Below are 26769 nucleotides of genomic sequence, written 5' to 3' on the forward strand. Positions count from 1 at the left end.
AAATGGCGTTATTCGTACACGTAATTACTAGGATATCTCTGAAAAACGTTGAACCCTCTCAAAAAGATCACAATCAGTAATTTCAAGCATGTTATAGTTGTAATTATCTAATTGCCTCAGATTTCATCATCATGTCAAGTGGGATAAAAAATATAAAATTGAAAATCGCACTTTCAATCCTCATTAGTAAATAATTCTACTTAATTCCTTCCTAATTTGCAATAATAATTCGTTAAAAATTACCCTTGCCAAAGAACTGAAGCCATCAATAATGAAAAGAAAACCCCTCCATGGTTGTAAGTTGTAACTTCCCGCTATGTTATATTAGAAATTAGACTTTTTGGTAAAAAATTATTATGTCGTTCTGATCACCATTATTCTCTCTCTTGAAGAAAGTTTCCATTATAAATCACACAATTATGACTTGTGTGAGACACTTCTCATACCCTTGTTTATAGGTATAGGGCTAGACTGTGAAATAAAGAAAATAGTCAATAATAATTCTAGATTGTGAAATAAAAAAAAATAGTAAATGATACTCCTACTTTTGAGACCATACAATCCTCATTTAGCGTCAATGAGCATGAACTCACTCTAAATAAAATGCTTACATATCTTTTTTTTAAAAATATAGATAATTAAATATTAGATAGAAACAAACCCCTATTAACACAGGGAAAATAATAATTCCGATCCTTAAATTATTATTTTATTCTAATTTTGTTCCCTATATTATTAGACTAAGGGCATTTAACATTCAATTAAAACAGATAGATAACTTTGGTCTCTACATGGATTGAATATCGTATTATTCCCAAAGGATAATTTCGGAATGTTTAATTCTTTCTCAGCATCTACTAATTCTTAAAAGATTATTATTTGTACATATAACTAGGATATCTCTGAAAAACGTTGAACCCTCTCCATAATGAAGTAGTCGTTGTTGACCAAGACGAGAAGATAAAATATAGCAGTCGGATATTGAATGAGTTAACTCGAGAAGAGATTCATACGGACCTTCCAACAAGTAAAATAGAAATCGACCTCATGACCATCTCTTAAATTATACTCCATCCGTTTCAATTTATGTGAACCTATTTCCTTTTTAGTCCGTGTCAAAAAGAATGACCCATTTCCTTATTTGAAAACAATTTACCTTTACACAAAGATTTATAGCCACACATAATATATGTGTCTCATTTTAGACCACAAGATCAAAAGTTTTCTCTTTTTCCTTATACACCGTGTCAAGTCAAATGAGTTCACATAAATTGAAACGGAGGGAGTAGTATTTAATAAGTAAAATATTTACCGAAAGAAAAGGGTTCATTGGGAAATTTTTAGACTTGGTCGATAGGGGATACTTCGTTGTCTAAGTTCTTGGTAACCCATTTTTGACCCGCAGATATGGGTCAGAAATGGCCTGAATCTAAAAACTTTACGCATTTGTCAGTTTTCTATTATCGGTCAGCCAAACCATCTATATATGGGCGAGTTACCGAGAAATTGGTCCTTTTACCACTACTTGAACTTGAAGTAATAAAAGTGGAGCGTGTAAAGGTAGGAAAATGAGACTTTAAAAGGGGGAAAAAAAGGCTATTTTAATATTAAACAAAGAAAAGACTATTTTAGTACTAAAGTAATTATGTTATAAATAGAGTTTTATTTAAGGTGAATGTATATATTTTAGAGAGATTTTACTTGGTGGTTAAGTCACTTTTTCTTATAAATAGAGGGGTCATATTCCATTGTAATTCATCCCAAAATCAATAAGAATTCTCTCTCCCTACTTTTTTCTGTAATACTCTTTTTCTTCTTTTATTGTTTTATAACGCATTATCAGCACGAGACTCTAACCAATTGAGCACAAGCTTTGGGATTGAGCATAATGATTGTCAATTGTTTCATGAACTTCCTTCATGATTAAATTTTGGATTTAAGGTAAGTATTTTACCGTATTTTCTCTTTTATTCTATGTTTTGATTTTGAATACAAGCAAAGACAATAAATTTTGATTATAACTCTAATAGAGTTAGTAAGAAATTATAACCACTCGAAGCAGTAAAATTTCTCTGTCTTACCATGATCAAATTCATGTATGATTGTGGGCAAAGAAGTGAAAACTTGTCCTAATGAATATGCTTCATTCTCATTCCCTTAAGAGAATGTGATAGCAATATATGATATATCTGAAAGAAGACAAAATTATTACCGTGAAGGTATCCATGGATGTGGGCGTGACAATAGACGAAATTATAATTATCTCATTGTGGTAATGAGAATAATAAGGGTTCTCAAAATAATCCTTCACTCTGTGAAAGTAATATTTATCATCGATTTGACATGAGATTTTGTAAAGCACATATAGATGATTATGGTCCATTCATGATGTGAATGCGACAACATCTGATTTATGAATGCATATTCATTCTTGGAAGAATATGAACGTGCTAGTAGTAGTGAAGACACCACACTCGCCTCTAGGGGGAGGTTTGAGATGAAATAAGAAAATAATGTCATTATTATGGCATGAATGATCACTGGTCACGTACCTATTGTATGCCAAAATATTTTGGCAATGTGATTATTAAAGTATAACAGTGATACAAGAAACAGATCTTGCATATAATTTTGACCATAACCATAATGGTATAACTTTCTCTTTAAAAGAGATATTCACCATATGGATGTTGATGAATATGTGGTACTACAAAATTAATTGAGAACTCTGCAATAGCCAATTATACTATTTTGGAGAAACACAATTGATTACCAATAAGGTATTGTGTTGTAGTAAGTCTCAAAGAAACTTATTCAATTTCCAAAGTATACGCGAAAGCGATTGATTATATTAAGACTATAAATAAAGGAAAGATTTAATATCTTATATTACTACAACTTGTAGCGGGATAATAGGTATGTGAAAAGCTAGACGCTTTATTCTCCAGTTTGTACTATACAAATAAAAGAATACCGTACTAAAGTGGATGTTTATTGATATAAAAACTCATATCATAATAAACTTGGAGTTTATTCATACTGTACACGTCATGGTGTAAACTGAAGTTTATCAATATTGACAATTTATCCATTGGCATAATTGATTTAGCCATATCAATTTTAAGTATGATGTGCAAAAAATAAAAGAGAATTCACATGGGTAAATATTAAAAAACTAGAAAATTCTTTACGGATTCTCTTATGTCGCTTGTCCTCATTAATTAGTAGACCAACTAAAATTGGGATTGAATCCCATGAATACTGGAAATATCAAAGGTGAATATGGGCCCATTCACCTGCCATATATACCACATAAGTTGCGTCTATGAGATGGTTGCATGTGCGATTATTATTAACCCGCAACATGGCTGGTGTTTGCGAGGTAACTTGCTCAATAATTTAATTTCGAGCATAATTTTCATATTTCCTATTCAAGACAGTTTATCTTGATAAGTTGGTTTACATCACAGTTAGTTTAGCAAAATAATTATTGAGTGCCTCCACTTAATAGTTAAACTATTGCTTGTGAGAACAAAGTTATCTATATCAGTTTGATATACGTTATATACGAAAGTATATTATTTTCTCCCCTCGTAAGTGGTGTAGGATCAAGAATAAAATAATTTCATATTATTATTATTATTGATGTGCAGTGTATAGTTTTATTAACACCATAATGCACAAAGATGGGTTCCCAAAGTTGAGGAAACAAGTTAGTTTTCTAATATGAGGGGGAGACAAGATACAACAATTGAGAAAAAAGTTACATGGAATGGATTATTATTTATACATGTAGATCCTCGAATAAGATAATATGAATTTGAAGTTCATAAAAAGATAATTCATGTGTAATATATTGCAAAGCATGCCAGACGCATTTGGTGACCCAAAGAAAGTAGTTATATTCTCACTGAAAATACTCCTATTAGAATAAGCCCTAGAAGTACAAAGTCTATGGTAAGCTTAAAGTGTATAGACAAATCGGTTTCGAATAAACGTCTTCATAAAGAAGATGAACAAATGATCAAAGTGACCATAATAAAGGAGGCAATTGATCTAGAAGATCACATGACATAATACTTCATAAAATCTCGGGAGAGATTCAAGTACCTGAATATATGAATGGAGAGATCTCTATGTTATGTCTATATGAAAATAAGAAGGTTGGAACCGATATAAAATGTTCGTCGACAACATCTATGATAGCGCTAAGTATAGATGAGGATCTTAAGTCTGTCGAATACAAACACAAAACATTGGCTAAATGAAAGAGACACAATTCGAATAGAATTGGTTTCATACGAAAGACATATAGTTTTAGGCCTGTAGTTCAAACACTTGAAAGTATAACGTCAATGGTATGTGCAATCAGTTTTCGATATCTAGCATGACATGAAACTTGATATGCATCTAAAGTCTATTATATGGCTTATATGATTTAACTTATGTGACAATTCATGAAGGATTTAAGTTGTTTGAAGCATATACAATTCTTGATCTTGAAGAACCACTTCCTTAGTGCAATTTGTGCACAAATGTATCTTTCTATAACTATAAGCATGATAATATGATAGCAAGAGTTTCCATCTCTATGTGAAGATATTGAACTGAAGATTCCAACAAGATCATATGAAGACAATACATCTATTAGGGATGATGATATCAAGGTGAAACAAATTCGTTCAAGTTAATATGGTTGATTTGTTTATCAAATCTCTACCAAAGATCTTTTGAAGATGGTGCACAAGATTGGAATGCAAATGCTTAAAGATGTGAATTGATGCTCTCATCGGGGGGAGTTAATACGCGTTGTACTCTTTTTCCCTTACAAGGTTTTGTCCCACTGGGTTTTCCTTGCAAGAGTTTTATTGAGGCAACCAAAAGGCGTATTGTTAGATATTTGTACTCTTTTTCCTTCTCTAGAATTTTTTTCCACTGGGTTTTATTTTAGTTAAGGTTCTAGCGAGGCACATTATCTGTTGAATAGGCATTCTCTCTAAAATCTCTCTATCTTTTAGAGAGATTTTAGGGATTTTACTTGGTGGCTAAGTCACTCTTTCCCTATAAATAGAGGGGTCATATTTCATTGTAATTCATCCCAAAATCAATAAGAATTATATCTCCCTACTTTTCTATGTAATAATCTTTTTCTTATTTTATTGTTTTATAACAAATTATTGGTTTTAGACTTTCTTGAAACGTTATTAACCTTCTTCATTTTATGTTTTTATTTTATTTTGCGGCAAAGATTGTGATAAGGGACACGTACCATTTATTTTCACGTAACTCGAGACAACATTTACATTTAATAAAATGTGAGGCAGCTAATTTACAAAGATAAATTAAGATGGTTAATTTCTCAAGGTAAAAGGAAGATAGTTGCCTTCAAATAGAATTTACTCAGCATTTACAAAAGACGATATATAGGAGCATCCAATTTACAATAATGAAATAAACATAAGCTATATGTCTAAATCAAAAAATTTCTTCTACAATAGCATACTATGTTCAATCACGTGGGACAAAATGTGGTGGCATTTGGTTTTGCTAATATATTAAAATCCCAGAATTTCCCTTTAGAAGATACCAAATTCATGTCACATAAGAATTCCCAAGAAAACCATTTCTCAATCATTCGATCAATATCATGTACCAAAACATGAGTCCCATTTTTCTTCTTACTTCTTCTTGCTAACACACTAGCAATATAAAGTGCAGCCATTCGTCCTTTTGATTCTGGTTTATCTCCATCTGGTCCATCTACAATCACTAAATCCCACTTCAGTTCATAAACTTCCTTAGGAATATTTGTCACAAGTGACATAAATTTGCAACTTTTTGATGAATTTATTTGCAAATCTTGTGAGTAGCAATTCTTTTGGTTTCGCCTAGCATGTTTTAAAAGCTTGTATGCATCTCTAGCAACTGTTTGATACTCGACTTTATAAATTCGAGTAGTATTAGCATGATCTGAGGCATTAATAGTCTTGATTTTTTCGGGGTTGTCCTCGAGAAAGACAGTAATTCCACCCTTGTTGATGGTTGAAATTTGAGCAGAATATTGTGTTTCAAGCCCGAAAACAAGAATATTACAGGGGGATTTTCGCGATACAAGATTATATAGAAACTTGATTTCTTTCTCTGTAAGGAGATGAGGGTGTTGTTCAGTTGGAGACAAGGCAAAAAATATTGGAGAGGAATATGAAGTAATTACAGAAATCTTGACAAGTCTGAGAATGGAAGCAAATGATAAGATGAAAACAAGAAGTGGGATGATATTTCTTTTTGTAAATTTCATAGCTCTATAGTATTTGTGTATAAGGGTCTTTTTAAGACGAGTTTTGGGTGAGAATAGAAGCAAAGGAAAAGCAATTTCAGAGGGGGGCATTATTGTGTTCTTTTCTTATGTTAACTACGTTCTACCTAAAGAGGGGAAACTTATAATAATTTGGGTGACATGTGTTAATTTCCTTTAGATTTTTCTTGAGTGAAGAAGAAGGAATGGTATGGTATTTTCCTTTAGTTTGAAGCGTTTCCTTTTTCTTTTTGATATAGTTGTCACAAAATGTCATTCAGTATCTCCAACCTGCTAAGTTGAATATTTTTGGTAATTTTGCAGTGATGTTGTTGGTGCGATCAATCATTGTTAATGATGGATACTCTTTGTTTAAGAAGTTGGATACCCAATTTCGTCTGCTTTTGCATTTTTTTTTTCTCTTTCTTGGTACTGTTTTTGTCATCGTTTGGTAGACATGAGTGATATTGAAGAAAAACCTACATATTACTTACTTTTATACTAACAAGCATCTTGCGATGCATGTGGTCTTTAAATTAGTTAAAACACAGTCATATAGCACTGTCAAGAGAACTAAAATAGTATAGTACCATTTTCAATTTTAAGTAAAGGTAATGGGAGGGGAGTGGGAACATAATTATTTTCTAAATGTAGGTTTAGCATAAGTGCATAACTACGCCAACTTGACGAGGTATCTTGATAGTTTTTCTTGCATCCCTATAGAACAATTATTCACTATAAAAGTCAAATTTTTCTTTATAACAACACTTTCAGAACAACCGAGACTGTTATAAAGATTTGATTTTGTCTCTTTTGGATTGTGACATAAACATATGTGACGTGCAAATCGTACAAGTGGATGATAAGTTCTTAGAATAGTAGTAATTCGGTAATATTTTTTGTGACATAAACATATGTGACGTGCAAAACGTTTGGATGACAAATCTGCCAAACGTTTAGGTTTAAAGAAGCGATACAAAGTCAAGGTTAGAGTGCTATGACCAAAATCTTTTTTCTGCTTTTGGTGATAAGTATTTTTTTTCCGGGAAATTAATATCAGCAATTACCAGAAAATGAATTCAGCTTAGGAAGTGTTTTCTGCCATACCAACTCAACCTGGGATGCAAAACTCTTCACTAACATTATTCTGAACATACTAATACCTTTTTCTTTCATTTATTAGCACATCCGATTAAAATAATTACTATAACGCAATAAAAGTTTTAAAATAAAATCTATCATTTCTACCTTTAATTATCTCAAACAAAAAAAGAAATTAAAAACAAGGCATTTAAGAATATAACAAGAAAGAGTTGTAGTGAAAAATTTATTTAGAACAAGCTCTTGTAATGTTTAATCAAACAAATAATAATAGTAGTACCAAAAAGAAATTGTCATTTACGTGGACTTATACTAGTAGTGCTAATCAGTGTTATCCTATTTCGGATAGGTATAAAATAATAAAGATATTATGGCATTACTAATACTGGTAATGACAAACAAGCACTTATCTATCGATTTGGTGTAAACATGCTATGATGCTATAAATAACAAAAGGGGATTTTCTTTGTTGGAACTTTACCGGAGTAGGGGCTCATCAGCACATAAATATCCAAAGAACCAGGTCAGCATCTATAACAGAGTTCAAGAAGAACAACAGCAATGAAAAGACTTGCCATATTATTTGCTTCCGAGTTGACATATAATGAATAATGACAACAGTAGCAACAGTATTAAATAATAACCTCGACATCTTTCTGCTCGTTGTGAGAAAGACGGGAACGAAAAACGAAGGTGGAGATACTATCTATTCCTAGGAGGTCAGCCACTCCACCCTCATTACATCTCAAAACTCATGTATAACTAAAGAGACCTATACTCATTTTACAAACTTCCAGGATTTCATGGCATACCATAAAGGGCAGCAACTGACCTGGGGCCTGAGGAGATCACATAACTCAAGGACTTCTTCCTTAAGACACCAATGTACAATATGAACAGCTTTTACATGAAATAACTCAACGACTTCTTCCTTCTAGAGCCCCCTTCTCCATACAGTTCATTCCACTGAAGAAGCTCCGTCATATTTATGGATTCTGATGAAACACTTGCACATACCTATAAAAACACCAAAAGCACTTGAATTTTTCTGATGAAGCAAAAAAAAACAGAGAAGCTTAAAGACAAATATCATTATTTTTTTTTCAACTCACCCGCTCATGAGCGTTTTTAAAGTCATCCATATTCAAAGGCCGAATGTCTGTACTGCCGCATGGTGTTGGCGTAGGTCTACCTTCTGCCAAAGCTGCATCATGTTCCTAAAATCAACTCCAAGCATGAGATTACAGTAGTAGCAAGTCTATTTAAAGGGGGAATTTTATGAGTAGCAAATCAAGTGCATATTGTTGGAAATTCGGGGAGGAGGAACATTTTTAACCAATCAAAATCTTTTGAAGGCAAGTCTTCCAACTTGACCTGAATAGTAATATTACAAAGGTATTTATAGCAGTGTTATCAAAGGCGAAAAGCGCAAAAAAGCTCTAAGGGTCCGTTGTGGCTTTAAGCGCAAAGCACAAATAAAGCGTGGGCTTTACTGAAAAAAGACGCAAAAGGAGAAAAATATAAATATGTATGTGTAGTCCAATACTAATAATTATAAGCATGACTGACAAATATATGGACAAACAAATTGACTTTTTGTAATGATAAAGTGAAATACCAATTGTTTAGCATCGTCTCTTTAGTGTTACGCTAATTGGCAAGAAAAAATATGCCTTAGAGCCTTGATGATGATACTGAAGTGTTTGCTAAGCGAGGCGAAGAGCACAACATGTTTTGAGCTCGCTTAAAGTGCGCCTTTGACAACACTGATTCATAGGCATTCTTCTAACATTTACTTGGTCTAGTAGATGTAGCATAATTTCATTCTAGAGTATTTCCTTTCTTAAATGCATGTAGAAAAATCAATTAATATCCTATTACATGAATTAAGAAAATCTACATCCTTGAGATGGAACTAGTTTATTTTTCAACAATACTTCCAAAGTGGCTCCTACCATCTCCTTACAGTTACAATTCAGATTTAGGTAAAGGAATATTCACCCAAGGGAAAGCCTATTCATTAGGTTGAGCTATTTGAAAAAGTATAACAATTTAAGAAGAGGCATCTTCTTTTCCCAAATTGCAGAACCAAGTCCACATCTTGAGGTCCTTTACATTACGTTGATATGCCTAGATCCTATTCCATCTTGATTGCACATGGATGCCTCTAAAATGTCCTAGGAAGCATTTAATAATGAAAGAAAGCAGACACATCCAAACAACAGCACCCATAAATCTGTTATAGAAGCAATGCATATTTTCTCTAGCAATTAAGGATTACGCGCACAAACATCAAATAAGAAATAATATACCTTTTTTTCTTTTTCTAGGATTTCCCTAATCGGTCGATATGCAGCTGTAACACACAGATTCTGCAAAATCACTTTAGTTAGAAAAGACAGCATCTGCAAACATCAGGACGCAGAAGAATGGTGATTTATCATGCATAAATGAATAGAAACGACACCTTAAGGTCACTTCCGGAATATCCATCGGTCAAACTTGCCACTGCATCCAGATCAACATCTGGAGCCAAGTCTTCTTTTGCAAGTATCACTTTTAGAATTTTCGCTCTATTTGGAGCATCTGGTAAATTGACCATCAGCCTGTTCATGAAATGACATGATAACAACATTGAGATTGACTGTGGAAATTTTCCTACTTCATTGATAAGTAAAATTACTGGTCCTTTTACCTACGCGGCAGTCTCCTTATGACAGCCTCATCAAGGTCATATGGTCTGTTTGTTGCTGCAAGTACCAACACACGCTCAGTATCTTTTGTACGTAAACCATCCCAATTCACCATGAATTCATTTTTCATTTTACGCATGGCCTCGTGTTCTCCTGGATTTTCCCGTCGTCCAAGCATGCTATCAACCTTAGGTAGATCGCATCAAGAGAGAGAGAGAGAGAGAATAAGAAAATAGCATCAAATTAAATGGAAGAATAACGACATGAACAAGAGTTCTACGAAGCGTACTTCATCAACAAAGACAACACTTGGAGCAATTTTACTAGCCAGGGAGAAGACAGCTTTCACATATTTCTCGCCCTCGCCAAACCACTGCAGCATGGAAAAACAATAGTAAGGTTTATACAAGCCAAGAAGCACCTTTGAGAACATAATCCATGCTCGATAGAACAGTCTAACAAACTCCAATTGAAGCAAACCTTTGAAGTGATACTTGACATAGAAATATTGATAAAGTTTGCACCCGCTTCAGTCGCAACAGCTTTCGCGAGCATGGTTTTCCCTGTTCCAGGGGGTCCAAATAGAAGTATTCCCTTGCATGGCTGCAATGTAAGCAGTTGAAGAACATAATTCTTCAGTACGAAAACTTACGCAATCACATATGACAATACATGTGATATTCATGTCTGATACAAAGAAGAGTACCCAGCAAAGCCAAAGAGCATTTATGCACAGAAACCTTCTCTTCTACCCCACCAAAAAGAGAGTATTTAAGTACAACAAGCTTCTCTCACCCTACATACTTTTCTCTGTGTCAGTTTATGCGGCAGCCTTTCCTTTTAGTTTGTTCCAAAAAGAATCGCAACTTTCTAAATTTGGAAACAATTTAACTTAGACTTACCATTTTACCCTTAATGACAAGTTTTTATACCTCAGAGGTGCCCGAACGGCACCGTTTTTGTCACAGTTGAGCGGGGCCGTTGATCTCAAATGGATCAACGGCCAAGATCACATCTTTCATACCCGTCCCCAATACCCGACCCATCACCCCAATACCCGCACCGCCCCAGCACTACCAAATCGACATCGTTCCCTTAAGTGAGGAGATCCTGGCCATCAATCTCACCTGATCCAACGGCCAGGATCCATCCACCCCTCCCCTATATAAACTTAATCCTCTACCCCAGCCCCCCCAAACCAAACACCCCCCCCTCTCCTGTTCATCGTCTCCTTCAGAGACCAAACATATCCCCACCATCAACCACCGTGCACCGCCAACCGGAAATCGCCTCACGGCGGTTCCGGTGGTCCAAACGACCCCATCTTTACACCATAGCTTCCCCTCAACCTCCCCGTTCCAAATCCCTAACCCATATCCCTCGAATCAAGCCCCAACGTCTCGAATGTTTAAAGTCACATGTTTCAAAAGTCTTTTAGCCACGCAAACGTGAAGACATGTTTAAGATCGCAAGTCTCAGAAGTCTTCGTTTCTTTCTTAAACTCCTTGCCCAGTCAAATTATTCCACAATAAATTAAAACAGAGAGAGTAATATTTTTTATCAATTTGATTATCCATACCAAGGATCTCACAAAGATCAAGAGAATGGAAATATAATAAAATTATTGAAACAGGAAGGTGACAGGTAAATAAACAAGAAATTTCATAAACAAATTCAAGAAGCAAAGCAAGGAGTAAGAAAATCAAGATTTTCTTTATGTTAATTTTACAGTCAGCTATAAAAGTGATGCAGACACAGTTGATGCATATTCTAATTTGCACCTTAAAAGACTCATGTGAACTAGTACCATAGTACCGCAAAAACTCAGTTTACTAACCTCAAAATAAGAATTCACTAGAAGTAAAACTAAGGTCATCTTTTTCTCCTTTTACATTTTGTCAGCACCACAACAAATGGATGAAAAGAGTTGACAGAAACGATTCAGAACATCTGTGCTAACAGTTAAATCCTTGAACATAAGGTCAAGCACTACTAAACAGCCAATACAGTTCCACATAAAAACAACCATGTAAACAAGCAAGTACAAAGATGAAAACCTTGGTTAGTTGACCCTTGCAGAAAAGTTCAGGTCTTTGTAAAGGAAGCATGACCAGCTCTTTTAACGTATCCTTGACATTTTCAAGTGCACCAATATCATCAAATGTTACTCCAATATCACTGGGGGGAATAACATCTGCTAGAAGTCTCTTCTCAAATTCATTCTCCGTTACAATATCCTGAGTCATACAAACAATTTGTTCGCAAGTTATATGTCAAATATCTCCCACAGTCGAATTAAGATAGCATCTCAATTAAGTTTAGCAAGCCCCCAGCGCTTATTTCAAGTGGCAAAGGTCGAGGGACTTAGGTCACAGGTTCAACCCTGCCCCATGCGAATTAAGCCTGGTATTTAGGTGGAGAAGGGTAGAGGGGCAGGCCCATTAACCCCGAGTTTTGAAGGCCGCAGTTGGTCCTAAGGGTTGCCCCAGACAAATTTCTCGTTCATCAAAAAAGAAAAACTGAAGTTTACCAAACCACCAGAAAGAAGGTGATCACCTTAAGTGACTTCTTCAAGCTTTTGCTTTCATTTTGCATAGCTTGTAGAATTTCCAACCCATACTGAATGCTGCTAGATTGAAAAAAGATTACCCAGAACTGTTCAATACCACGAATAATACAGTAAGCGAACCAATATACTCTCAGCTGCTGGTACTTCTATTACCTCACAGGAGACAAAACAAGCCTAACGTCAGGGTCTGCATCAAGGTTCTGCATCAAATGATGGCTCAAGGCCCATCCAACCACCTTCTCCGCACCTTCAAATCATCAAAAGAGAGAAGAAAAAACTAAATCGCTTATCTTTACACAACAAAATCAAATCAAATGACAAATATATGTTCATGAAACAATGAAAGGTATGGTATGACCTTACAGAATACAATGTGAAGTAGCCTGACAACCTCCTTCACCACCAATCCCCTTACCCACCCAAAGAAACTGTAAACTGTATGAGAAGAAGTTGCTTACTTTCAACAGAAAAAGTCTGGTCTTTAATGCACAAAGTGTCAAGTCCATCACAGTCCAATCCATTCCGATTAAGAACCTATCCCAAAAAAGGGGGAAGAATCAACCAACAATTTGAGAAAGTAAAAAAAAAAAAAAAAAAGTAATGAGTTTTTCATTAATCTCTTGACCTTGCATATCAGGTATTCAACTTGTTCACACAATTAAAAATAAAATAATAGAGCTCATTAATCTTAAATAATTTACACTGCCTCAGAATGCTGGGAAATGTTACCCACTTTCTGGGGAAGAATAGAACCAAATGGTGCACCGTGTTCTGTTGCCAATTAGAATGACAACTCAAAATTCTAGAAAGAGCAGAAGCTGAAAATTCAAACGACCCAAAGGTACAGATGTTGTCTGATGAGAAGTGATTCAAAGGAAATTCCGTCTCCCTCAGCAACAATGTTTTTCTTCTTTGCTTCTACTTCTCTACATTGCTTTTCCATATCATAACAAGGTTGTAATGAATCAAAGAATGCTAATGCTCTCCAATCATTCTTATTTTCTTAAACATAGAGGATAGCCCCCCACCCACCCACCCTCTCCCCAACCCCAAACAAAAAGAAAAATAGATTCATGGTGATAAAATGGAGAAGCCTGTCTAGCAGCAAGGAAAGAGACATGAAAATAAGTTTGTTTTTGCTGGCTCGAACCAGGACAAGATACTTGTCTGGCAGGTGGTGGGACAAATCTGACAGAACTTGCTACGGCAAGCTGCAGCTATCACTAAGCGAACCAGGAGGGTTTGAAAGCGACTACATCGATGACCAGTGACATCTACCATGGGCCTTTTTGGTGTAAAGAGAAAATTCCTTGACAGTGGTTCGACCATCCTATTTGTTTGTGCATTTTAAAACCTATTTGGTGAACAACTAGTGAAATACTTCTGGGAAAAAAAAGGAACAGCAAGGCACGCATTATCATCAAACTTAGATTAATGTTTAGCAGTAGTTTTTCTTCAACTTTTCTATATAATCAAAAGCAAAACTCATGCTGAGAAAACGAACCACCAAAATTAAAGAAGCTGGTCTCTTCACCCGAATGCAAGAGATGCCAATTGATTTAAATACTGAACAGTTCAAATATTAAGTATACATTTTCAGCAAGGATGATTAGCAGCAACATAATCAACAAACAGGTGAAAGACAGGTTACAAGCTCTTACTGTTCGCAAGCTATTCAAATTTCCTTTCATTTTTAGGGTATCAGCATCTCGATCCAACTGTTGCTTCCAAGCAGATATAAGCGCTTCATCCTGCAATAGCCATAACAGATCATCAGTTATACAAGACAGTAAAAGCATAAAAAATTCTAAAATTTTGAAAAACAGACCTGCGGCATGTGAATGGTCACTTTGTTGGGGAAAAGCTTCGTCAGAAGTTTAGTTGTCTTGGTCACTTCCTTCCCCCTGTCATGCAACTTCCCAAAACTATCCTGAGGTCATCAAATTTAGGTACTATAAGCCCGTGGGTTAAAGTTCGAGAAAAAAAAAATCCAAGTGGGAGTAACATTGGCACAAGGGACAGACTATGTCCAGAGAAAAGGGAACAACGCAAAGCGCCAGGCTTAGGGTTGCCAGATTCCAGCTTTTCAGATGTAACGACATAACAAAGTTGGTGAAAAGAAAAAACCATCCACTTTAAAAAAGAAGGGAAGGAAGTTCAAATCAAAGAGAATTGGAGGCTTGTTCATAAAGGAAATAAAGATGTGTCATAGGTCTATCCGCAAAAAATTGCCAGTACGATGCACAAGTATAGTACACTCATACTATGGGTACTTCTTCCCCAAAATTAACACACACCCCCCCCCCCAAAGGAAGAGAGAAAAAAAAAAGAATACAAAGAAAAGAATAGACACAAAAAACCATTGTTTTCAATTGGCATCACCATGTACAAAATACTTGCAGAAAGAAAAGTGCACAATTAAAAAACAACATACTATACCCCTGGAATTTATGGAAGAAAAGATTGAGAGATTCTATACCGGGAAAGCCAAATCAAGCAAGGCAGTTTGATTGCTTCCAAATTTGGTGAAGAGCAATCCCCCAGGATGTGACTACAAGGGAGCAGAACGAGAAAAAAATGTTAACCTTATCCCAACTAATTAACAGTCAATACAAAGATCAACAATTTTAAAAGAAAATTAAAAACCCTCACACACTATTGGAGAGAGGAGAAAGAAGCAAAGAATCCGATAACACCGCTATACATAATAAAATCGATGCCGTAAGAAACTTTCCAAAACTATTTTGTGTTATATCTGCACGTTTAATCATAAAGCATATGATAAAGCAGGAGTCAGGCACTCAACCCTATTTAATAAATCTTTGTATAGTTCCCATGCGGACCTCCACCAGTCATGCTATAACTTTATCTTAGTAATTCAAACCTCCTGCCTGCTTTCTTTTATGAAAAAACTGCCCTTGTTGCAAGCATGACAGACAACTAATCTGTCTGTTTCTCTTTTTCAGGTTCGAGCCCTGCACCATGCAAACTAAGCCTGGTATTTGAGTGGAGAAGGGTAGAGGGGTGGGCCCATTATCGCCGAGTTTAGAAGACTGAGGTTGGTCTAAGGGTTGGCCAAGACGGATTTCTCGGTCATCAAAAAACAAAGATTCACCGCTCACTTTCCTTATCATGCCTCTCCCTCTATACACCTATGACTTCTTAATCAAGAAATTAATCCCTAAAAGATTCACACTAGCACACAACATGTGCATACCGAAAACAACATAATTGTATACCACTACATTTAACAACAACCTGGAAAGCAAAAGTACCTTTTCCTTACGGTTATCTGTATGAGCGTGAGATCCTATAACAACGATATTAGCAGGAAGCTTTTCAAGCCGACTTTTGAAAGTTGAATATGATTCTGAATTTCCTGCCATAGATTTCTCAGCATCTTTCATAAATAAAATGAAGGGGGAATTTCTGCTTTCGTTGAATACAACCTAATAAGCAGAAAAAAATTAACAGAGATAATTAGGACCTTAGAATAACCAGAAAAGTGACCACAAGTTCAACATCGTTAGTTCTCAAAGTAATCATAAGGATCAAACCTCAAACAATGAGCTTATGAGTAACTTGTCCAGATCATCGACACCTGTGGCTTCCAACCGCAAATCATTGGCTGAGAGAGAAAGAGATGATAAAAAGCAAAGATTAGATTCTGCATTACTGAACTTGACAAATTAAAGGAAAGGAAAGTATGACCATGCTGGAAATACCTTTGCAAAAGAACCCATGACCTTCATCACAAAGACCCCCAAGGTTAACCCCGTCTGATATAGGCTTATCAAACCTTACACCAATTTTTGATGATGGATTATCTTCAAAAGGCAACACAACCTTCCCTCGAGTGCCAAAAGCTGGGCCCCTAGTAATCCGGACCAAGATAGATAACTTTAAACAACAGTTTTAAAATGTACTGTAACTGAAGCAAAGGCACTCTTGCAGAATATAAATGTTTAAAAGCATGACTAGTTCACAATCAACAATATGGGGCGGTTAAACACGATCCGAAATCTCGAAAACAAAAATCGACCAAAAATGATAATAGAGAAGTACTAGATAAATTTTAATCTTTAAAAGGATAAGGCCACAGATGAAAAAGGAGGAAGAACTGAAGAAGAGATTATATGCATCCATAATGGAAGTCCATATGAAATCAAATTATGGAGGACGCATCGAGATTCAAGTAAAACATAAAGTTGACAAATACAAAAGGCACCAAAACAATGATGCAAGTAAAAGCATGCAATACATGTGCATGCCAGGCCCAGAACAGAATTCGATCAAACAGCGCCTCAATCCTAAAGTTCCACAAAATGAAAAAAAAAAATTATAAAAGGTAACACATTTGGGAACGGCGCTGAATTCATGCAAGTTGCATGCTCAATATTAACGAACATTGTCAGAACAGAAGATCCGCCTTCAAGTTCACTACGAAGATAAATTGATAAAATGGACTCGCCACCTATCACTTTCATCTTACCGGTTATATTTAAAGAATTTTAGATTTGAATATCCGGTTCTTGCAAAAGCTATCAGGGTCATTTGGTTAAAAGAAATAAATCAAAGCTATTAAGAAATTAGGTCTCCAAATAGGTTAGGGATTTGTAAACCCCCTCTTGGGATTATTTACTAAATCTTATAAACATCCATATGGCAAGCACCAACAGGACTACGAGATGCTTTAAGAGAAAAATACCATCACAGTTAATAACGAATTAGGTCTCCAAATAGGTTATAAGGGATTATTTGTTGTTGTTGTACAGCAGGTCCAAACCCCTCACACTTCAAATTCCTCCAAATTATTTATTTGACTCGTTAAAGTTCCTGCAACTCATATGCTTTCCTAGTTTTTTTGGAAAATTGGTAGTATAGTACGGAAATTTATGGAGAAAAGTGGAAGCAAAACACCTATTCCTCCCCCCCCCCAACCCCGTTTCATGGTAAATAAAACAAATGTTAGCACATCAGCTTTCATTTAGAATGTGTTTGAATCAAATCAACTGAGCAAAGATTGCCACTAAAGAAATAAATATAGCCAATCATGCTGATTTGTGTTTTTCTTTGGCTAGGAAAGAAAAAGACTAACTGATATGAGTTGCTTGACTTCAAAAAGTGCTCTTAAAATTTTCAAACTCATTACCATGACCGCCTTTGGCATTATTTAAACTGTGTTTCTATTCCCAACTTCACTTCACTTGCAGACAGGCAAAAAAGAAACAATTGAACTTTCTACATAAGCCCCTGAATCATCCCCACAAATGGACCTAATCAGAAAATTGATAAGCATACTGTTCTCTCCTGTATTCCGTTCCTAATATCTCAACCTAAACAAGTTGTTCTACCTTACAATTTAATTGGATATTACAGCCAAAGAAATAGGCATACTCTAGCTTGATAAGTCACAACAATGGCATCTATCTTTTGACAACCATAACAGTTATACTGCTTGGGGCAAAAGCAGTGCATCATTTTCAAATGCATCCAAATTCAAAACAAAAAGTTTCAGAAAAAGAGTTAACAGATACAATATCAAAAAAAAAAAATACAAAAATAACATCAGGTAGTGAATGACACAACTCATTTTGGGCAGAGAAAGAGTAAATGATAGAAGGTTTCAAGAAGAAAACGTTCTCTAGGACTTACCTGATGGAGGCTGAGTACCCACCACCAGAAGAACCAATGAATCTCACTCTATCACCTAAATATTACCAACATTGGTTACTAAGATAAAAGAGCAAAAGAAACCGTAGAATGCTTAGATACTCAAAAAAAAATTAGACGAGTAACAGCCGATCAATATTAAAACCCAACGGCAATACCTGTCCTAAACAAGGTATTCTTCGATGTTCCGGCTAAAGAGGTTACATTGCCACTCTCCATCTTTGGTTGTGCTTCCAAACCCAAAGGATCAGTCAGAGTGTTAGTATTAGCTGCTTGACCAGATGACGACCCATTGCCGTTAGGCCAATCGGGTTCTCCAGGAATCTGCTTGGAGTTTGTGGACATCTTATGTGAACTGCATCCCTCTTTTAGTAGTTCAGCCTCCTTCGCAGATAGACCCTGAATGATAAGATAGTAATCCATAAGTTGCATTATGTTATAACAGTTTAATGGCAGTAAAAGGGGCAACAGTATGACAAAAACCAAACATGAAAAGTTTACTAGTTTGATGATTCTAGAAAATCAGAAATAAAGCAAGAATTCCCACTGTTACAAAATAGGAAGACATCTGACATCCCCCCACGCGAAAACACTTAAGAGAAAAAAGAAGTCTTTTCACAATGTTGATGTTACTTCCATATCATCCCAATATGTCCATAACCCCTTTTACGTTCAAAAACCCGGCTAACTCCACTATTAGTGACTACAGATCCCGAAAGAGGTCCACCATACATACCAACAATGTTGCAACATGACAAGTGGCAATCGATGCATTCATAAATAAAAGGTTGACCTGAACAAGGTAGGAATCAAAGTATTACAGGAGCAGGGGAGGTCAAAGATGTCGCACATCGCATCGGAGCGGGATGGATAAAGTGGAGGCTCGCTTCCGGTGTTTTGTGTGATAGGAATGTGCCACTAAGACTTAAGGGTAAGTTGTGGTGGTTCGACCGACTATGCTGTATTGGGCTGAGTGTTGGCCAGTCAAAAACTCCCACCTGCAGAAGATGAGAGTAGCAGAGATGAGGATGTTGAGATGGATGTGTGGACATACTAGGAGAGATAGGATTAAGAATGAAGCTATCCGGGACAGAGTGGGAGTAGCCTCCGTGGAGGACAAGATGCGGGAGTCGAGGCTGAGATGGCTCGGACATGTTAAGAGAAGAAGCATTGATGCTCCTGTCAGGAGGTGTGAGAGGTTGGCCATGGAGAGTTTGAGAAGAGGTCGAGGTAGGCCTAAGAAGTACTGGGGAGAGGTGATTAGACACGACATGGCGCTCCTTCAGCTCACTGAGGACATGTCCCTTGATAGGAGGGTGTGGAGGTCGAGGATTAAGGTAGAAGGTTAGTAGGTAGTTTATAGTTGTTCACCGATAGTCTTAGTAGCATGCATGTCCCTTCATATTCTTAGATTTCTATTACGTTATGTGGTTGTGTTCCCCTCCCCTTTCTTTTCTCTTCCTTCCTTGCTTTCCACTTCTTCTTCTTGTCCTTACTGAGCCGAGGATCTATTGGAAACAGTCTCTCTACCTGCATTAGGTAGGGGTAAGGTCTGCGTACAGACTACCCTCCCCAGACCCCACCTGTTGGGATCAAACTGGGTTTTTTGTTGTTGTTGTATCATGCAATACCCTTAGAAATAGATGACATGAATATTGTCTTACACCCAAAAAAGAATGGCTATCAAATATAAGCAATTTAGCTCCATAATACTGAGCAAGTGCCTTTGCCAGCATCTCCTGATATATCTCAGATCCTGCTATACAAAAGCAGAAGTGGTTAATACACAGACATTAAAATTTATTACCAAGAATTTACAAGAAAAACAATTAATAAGAAGTATTTCAATACAAAATACTAAGGAAAGCGACTTACCTGCAGGACCTGAGAGCAGAATTCTTGGGTTGATAGTAGGTAGCTCAGATGTATATTTTACTTGTTCTTTATGCTTCAGGTGTATATATGAAGACGCAATCAGCACATTTTTTGTGTTCTCACTGCAAGTTCAGATATCAATGAATCTTCACCAACCATGTTGTTGGAAATAAATTTACTATTTTATATAATTAACTACTACTATGAGATTGCTAACCAATCAAGAAAAGAAAATCAGGCACAGGTAGTCCTGGGAAACAACCAACAGAATATTATCACTACAATGCTCAGTAAGGAACAGAAAATTGAACGCATTCTTTTAGCAACTTGAGAAGTAGTTCATAACGTTAGCAATGCACTTATTTCACCCAGGCCACCTGAAAGAAATCACATTTGTAAATGCTAGCACCGCCCAAAGGGCTGTCTTTAGCCCTGAAACAGATCACATTTTGGAGTGTGATCATTCATTGCATTAAAAGATTGTAAGGTTCCTTTGGGAGCAGAAAAACTAAATTATTGAACGCAAATCTCCACACAGAAAAATGATGATAGCCCCCCCCCCCCCCCAAACACACACACTCTTGCAACCAAAAAACAGAGGAAACACTTGCCTGTAGCCTACTCTTGTTTAGGTTAAAATAAGTTATATTACCGTTAAGCTACTCATTTGCGCATTAATATTATTTCAGCACTTCTAAATATTGAATTTCAGTACTTGCAACTACTTGTTTGGTCATGAATAGTTGCAAATACTATGTTCAGTATTTAAACTTCATGAAAATATTATAATAGTGGTTTGAAGGTGTGTTTCAAGTGAAATACTGGTTACCACTAACAAATCTTCAACTTTTTCCCAAGTGAATTCATGTTCAAAAACTTCGACAAACTTTTCTCCAGCCTAAGCCAGAAATACCTTTTTTTTTTCAACTTCAACATAAATATTATCCAACGCCTACTTAACTGTATCCATTAACTCATCCTCCTAGTTGTTTTATTTCTATGATAAACTCTTTTTTTCTAATGATAAACTTTTTACCTTCTAGATAGGCACAAACTCTCAAAAGAAATACATTGAGAACATTTTACAGCTATATTTTTTTGCATTCGAAATTCCAGAAAAAAGCTTAATTTAGATTATTTTTTCTTCTTCTAGCAGAAATATTTTACAAACAAAGAATACTCTGTCACTTAAACTAATGCACAAACATTTTGACATGGCAATTGCCCGAAGCAGGGGTAACAAAAAAAAGTTTTTTGTGAGGGCTAAAGCGCAAACAAGTTATGATTGTGACTCTCGTAACAGATCGGCACAAGTTGTAACTCGCTAACATCATTCAGAAATGCAACAGTCCCTAGGGCTTAAAGCAAAAACTGCTTCATTGAAGTGAAATCCACAATAAAAAAGCAAGTACAAGAGCGGCGGATTCGGGTAGGTGCTAAAATATAGGCACTCTGACAGAAAAATCGATGGAATTAGGGGATACCCCAAAAAGGAAGAGAGTAGGTATTGTATGCGTTCAGGAAACTAAATGGACAGTGCAAAAGTCTAGAGAGATAGGTAACACGGTTAAAAATTATGGTATTGTGAGACAGATAAAAATAGGAATGGAGAGGGTATTATTGTAGAACCAGGACTTAAAGATAAGGTTGTAGAGGTAAAACGAGTTGGGGATAGGATTATTGTACTACGGCTAGTATACGGAAGAGAATCAACGTTATTAGTGCCTATGCTCCGCAAATAGGATTAGATGTAGAAGCTAAAGCTAGTTTTGGGAGGATATGGATTGTTTGGTTCAACAGATTCTAGGGGACCAACAAATCTTTAGGGGGAAGGGGGTCTAAATGGTTAAGATAGTGATGGTTTTGAACAAGTACATGGTGGTTATAGTTATGGTACTAGGAATGATGAAGGTGACTATTTTAGTATTCGCTTTAGCTTATGATTCAATGGTAGCTAACACATTTTAGAAAGAGAGATTCGCACCTACTAACTTATAATAGTGGGGTAACCATAGTCAATAGACTTTATCCTTACCAAAAAAGGGGATAGAAATACATGCAAGGACTGCAAGGTCGTTCCAGGAGAAGCGATGACCACCCAACATAGGTTTATTAGTCCTAGATGTAAAAGCTTAAGAGTAGAGTGGAAAGGAGATGACTTGCAAACTATCTGAGGATAAAATAAGAGAAAATTGCTTATGCGTCGACCTACGGATGCACCGGTCCATGGTGTGAAAGTGAAACTATGATGAGAAAAGGTGCTAGAAGGGGACGGACTAGACCCAAAATCACATGGAAGGAAGTAGTCTCGAAAGACCTATAAATCCTTTGAATCAATGCAGACTTAGCTAAATATAAAGGCACAATGGAAGAGAAAGATCCTTATAAGTGATACCTACTAGTTGAGAATAGGCTTTAGACTTGGCAGAGAACTACTAATATTATTCTTATTATTAATATCAATGTTGTCAAAGGCTCATTTAAGGCGCGCTTAAGCCCGGAAGCTCAGAAAAGCTCAAGGAGCGCGCTTCGCCTCGCTTAAGTTGCGCTTCAGTGTAGGCAAGGCACTAAGGCGTGCAACTCAATGCCTATGAGTTCTATCTTAAACTGGACAGTACTAAGCAACAAATATTATTAGCAAATAAGTGTATTAGTTGTTGAGGAAACATTAGGAGTGAATTTGTTTCTTTTTTCTGTAATTACATATGTATTTTTATTTTTTCCTTGGTGAACCTTTTTTTAATCAAGCCCGCACTTTATTTGGGCTTTGCGCTTAAAGCCCCAATCGGCCTGGAGCGCTTTTTAGAGCTTTTCACTTTTGACAACACTGATTAATACTATTATCTATAGATACTTATCCTTATTTTTTACTTTGACTTATATTTTATTTTCGTAATGATGAGAATACGAGTTGAACTTAAAGAAAGAAATGAAGATCCATATCGCCGACCCAAACTTGAGACTGAGGCGTAGTTGTTGTTGTTTTAAATTTTAGTGAGCCAGTAAATAAGACAATCAAGCAACAAGCACAAAGCTATGAAGTGTACATTACAGCGAATAAAAACATTCTGACTTTCATATAAGCTTCTTTGAAATATATAAGTACAGTGAAGCTTCTTGCAAATAGTGAAATGAAACATCAGTTACCTGACATATTCTTTCAATCTTTTAACTTAAGAATTGTCTCTCTTTAATGTAAGTTAGAATTTTCGCCGTAAAGTAGTAAGTGAAGAGTGCATACTTCGTTGGTTTTGCATTTTATGCAAGAGTCTTTCTGTACTATCAAATTCCTTCCAGTAACTACAAGCGCACTTTAGTGAAAGTTGCTCCCACACAGCCCAATTACTAAACCGCCACCTGCTAGTTACTCCATTTGTGGATATCACTTGAAGCCTAACACAGATGTCCTACTCCCTCTGAATTTAACAAGTATCAACAGCGCCATATTTGACTTTAGTACAAGCATAAACTGGCTTAAGTTGACATTTTTCACATTTCACGTGGTGAGGTAAATAATCAAAAGTGCCAAGAGTAACAAGCAGAAAGCCACAAGTATAAAAGACTATAAGAAGTACAGGATGTAATAGGATAATGCACAGTGGTCTTGGGGCATACCTTAAGTAATATGGAAAGCTATCAAATGAAACTTCTAGCTGTTGTCCATCAACTATTGCAGCATGAATCTCTTCTTTAAATACTGCACATCTTAGAGACACCCCTGTTGCGGAAGCTGGCGCATCTCTGGTCCAGTCTCTTTCCTCCAGTATCTGTCCATGCATAATTCTAATTAGTTTATCTCACATATAAGTGAGCTCATACCCATAATAAAATACAAAAAAGAAATAAATTAGTTCGACACTTTACATTGCCTGCCTCTCTGCCAGAGTTCAGGTCTCCATCAAGAGGGAGGATCTTGCTAGTCAACCCAACATCAGCAGCACTGCTGCTGCTAACATTTGCAGCTGAGTCGACTTCGAGGCCATCAAGCTCATCTTCATGAATAACAGGGGAAGAAGGCAGCTCATTCCCACTAACCTGAGACGTAGGTTTCAAGCGCGACGGATCTTGCCGCAGGCTTGAAAGCGATGCCAAAATGGAAGCACCAGCTACAGCTGAAGCATCTCCTGCTCTCTTTTCAACGCGCAGCAATTTACCTGCACTGGTCCTAACATCTGAAGGAGGCGACTTAACTCCAAGCTCATATGGAAGCTGCTGAAATATCTATACATGCAAATGTTAAGGATATTCCTACAAATCATGTAGGCAAAGAAAAGAAAGAAAACAGAACTTGACAAAACCCCAAAAAAATCAGAAAAATTACAAGACACGGGAGGAAACACGAAAGTAACTCTAAGGATACATAAGCATGATTTCCCACAAGACCAAAAGCAAGCCCATCACCCGAATTGAGAATGCAATTAGTATTCTTCTTTATTGTTTTTCCATTAACTTGCACAGATCCTTTGCCCCTGCTCTCGAGCACAGCAACCCAATTTCCTTCATGCTGATCATTTTCACAAACAATGAGTACTCATAACGCATATAGACAGTGTGAAGTTCATCCCCAAAAAAAAGAATATAAAATAAACACCAAAGTGAGCACGGATATATTTGTTCCAAGAGTGAATTTTCATATGCAGTGATTGAAAGCCAGGTACGGAAAAATTTCCAGAAGCACCCAAAGATCATTTACTCCAAATAACTTGAAAAGATTCAGCCAACATGTAAACAGTGCTATGAATTGTTTATAACTTTTAAACAAAATTTCAGAACGTGGACATTTATCAACTGGGCAGTAGCTGTTACAGTCTAGCATCAGTGATCCGGAAAAAATGGCAGGGCCACACCAAGTTAGACTGTGCTACAGATTAGTTGTAATCTAAGTTGCGTGGACTCTTCGCTTTTGATGCCGTCCCCGTCCCGATACGAGACCGGGACGGGAGCGGGATACGTCCCGGATACGGTCAACTGACTACGGACACTTTGACTGGAGTCCATCGAAAAATTTGGGAGAAAAATTGAGATTTTGATTTCTCAAAATCAAAAATAAAACAGATTTAAGAGAATGAAAGAATAATGTCCATCTTGGAGAATAAAAGATTGAATTCTATAATATTCATGTAATTTTTTCACAGAATATCTCTCAAAATTTACAATATTTTTATAGCTCTATTTTTTATTAGTCAAATCCCCGCACCCGTATCCATATCCGAATCCGCACCCCCGAGTCTTAAAATTTAGGTTTTGCCGAATCCGATATTCGGATTCGTCCCCGTATCGAAAACCCGCACCCAAGTCCGAGCAACTTAGGTTGTAATTGCAATCTTGGACAGAAACAGTCCATGAGCTGACCAAAAAAGGGCGGAAATCTAAATTACCAAAAGTTTCTTTTTATTCTTTATTTCTTCTTTTTCACAAATTCTTTGTATTAATACTGTCACCGGCACAGGGAAAAGTCTTAAACCCATGGTCAGATAGCAACAAAATTTGGGAATAGATCGGGGTAAAGACCAGAAATTGAAGCAATACCTGTGTAAGCCTTAATGAACATAAGGTTGCACTAACTGTTTGGTGCTTGATATGCAAATGAGCGTTTTTGCTAGAACCAACCAAGAAATTCGTAGCCGAAACATGTATAGTTGGGTTCTGCAGTACATACAACGAAAATAAATATACTATCTTGAATTGCAAAACATTAGCTCCAAACAAATGGGAGTTACGACAATCAAATTACATTCAAAAGAGAGTCTTGATGCAAGAAAGTTAACCTGTGGATACTCTGACATAAGCCAACACCAAGGTGACGTAGTTTCAGAACCTTGATTTTGCTTCCTCAAACTCATGGAACTCCTCGGTTTATCAACTATAGCAGGTGTTGCCCCTAAAACCCCAGAAAATGAGAAAGCAACTAACTTACATACACTTTGGATATGATCAAGATTTAAAGTAAACAAGTAGTAGTAAAAAACAGTAAATTTCGCAATAAAAAGGTTAAAAGCGAGTTGCCTTCTGTTATAGGTGCGACAACGGATACGGCAGGTGCATCATTAATCTTGGCAGCGGTCTCACCGTCGCCGGAAGTAGCCTGAGGAGTAACGGCGCCGGATTCCGGCGGGTCAGTAGAGCCTAACTCCTTGGGATTCTCCGTCGGCGGTGGAAGAGACGACTTTGGTTTCTCCGACGACTCCGCATTATTATTATCTACCTAAAATCACCCAATCCAAATAAAAACAAAATTGAAAAATCAATAAAAATTGACTCACCGAACTTAAATAAATAAATAAAAATAAAAGATAACGGCAGAGCCAATTGAAGTGAGCTGAAATTACCTTTTGGCGTTTGGAGGAAGAATCGGAGGAGGAGGAGGACGACCGTTTAACAGTGGACGGCAGAGATCCACTTCGTCTCGTCGCAACCATTTTTTCCTTGAGACAGAAAAAACTCTGCAGAGAGAGAAAAAGAAAGAGTTGTTTGGGTTTTCTTTATTTCTTGGTGTTTTCTTTTGATTTGTATATTATTACTATTATATTATATTATTATTATTATTAGATGGGGGTATCAGC

At 36.5% G+C, this 26769-nt stretch overlaps 2 protein-coding genes across 4 annotated transcripts; both read right to left on the reverse strand.

Annotated features, from left to right (window-relative positions):
* Positions 1 to 5512: 5512 nt before the first annotated feature.
* On the reverse strand, positions 5513 to 6388 carry LOC104214448 (arabinogalactan O-methyltransferase 2). Its single transcript, XM_009764108.2, has one exon. The coding sequence runs from the start codon at positions 6386 to 6388 to the stop codon at positions 5513 to 5515; it is 876 nt and encodes a 291-aa protein (XP_009762410.1).
* Positions 6389 to 7958: 1570 nt separating this feature from the next.
* LOC104214449 (uncharacterized) lies at positions 7959 to 26706 on the reverse strand. 3 transcript variants are annotated; one of them, XM_009764111.2, is made up of 28 exons: positions 26536 to 26706; positions 26213 to 26411; positions 25975 to 26087; positions 25736 to 25852; positions 24567 to 24710; positions 24242 to 24427; positions 23822 to 23973; positions 20207 to 20328; positions 19996 to 20090; positions 18490 to 18730; positions 18314 to 18368; positions 16384 to 16532; positions 16216 to 16286; positions 15934 to 16107; positions 15138 to 15209; positions 14487 to 14588; positions 14320 to 14409; positions 13117 to 13192; positions 12812 to 12905; positions 12646 to 12715; positions 12147 to 12326; positions 10570 to 10692; positions 10379 to 10462; positions 10092 to 10276; positions 9864 to 10002; positions 9709 to 9768; positions 8509 to 8613; positions 7959 to 8413 (listed from the first exon to the last, which is right to left on the reverse strand). In XM_009764111.2, the coding sequence occupies exons 1-28, from the start codon at positions 26623 to 26625 to the stop codon at positions 8300 to 8302; spliced, it is 3402 nt and encodes a 1133-aa protein (XP_009762413.1). In that variant the 5' UTR covers positions 26626 to 26706; the 3' UTR covers positions 7959 to 8299. The 3 variants fall into 3 exon arrangements, with proteins under 3 accessions (XP_009762413.1, XP_009762412.1, XP_009762411.1); XM_009764110.2 differs by having other exon boundaries at positions 19996 to 20087; positions 24071 to 24427; XM_009764109.2 differs by having other exon boundaries at positions 24071 to 24427.
* Positions 26707 to 26769: the final 63 nt, after the last annotated feature.

This window comes from Nicotiana sylvestris, chromosome 3 (genome assembly GCF_000393655.2).
Source record: "Nicotiana sylvestris chromosome 3, ASM39365v2, whole genome shotgun sequence".
NCBI classification, from domain to species: Eukaryota; Viridiplantae; Streptophyta; class Magnoliopsida; order Solanales; family Solanaceae; genus Nicotiana; species Nicotiana sylvestris.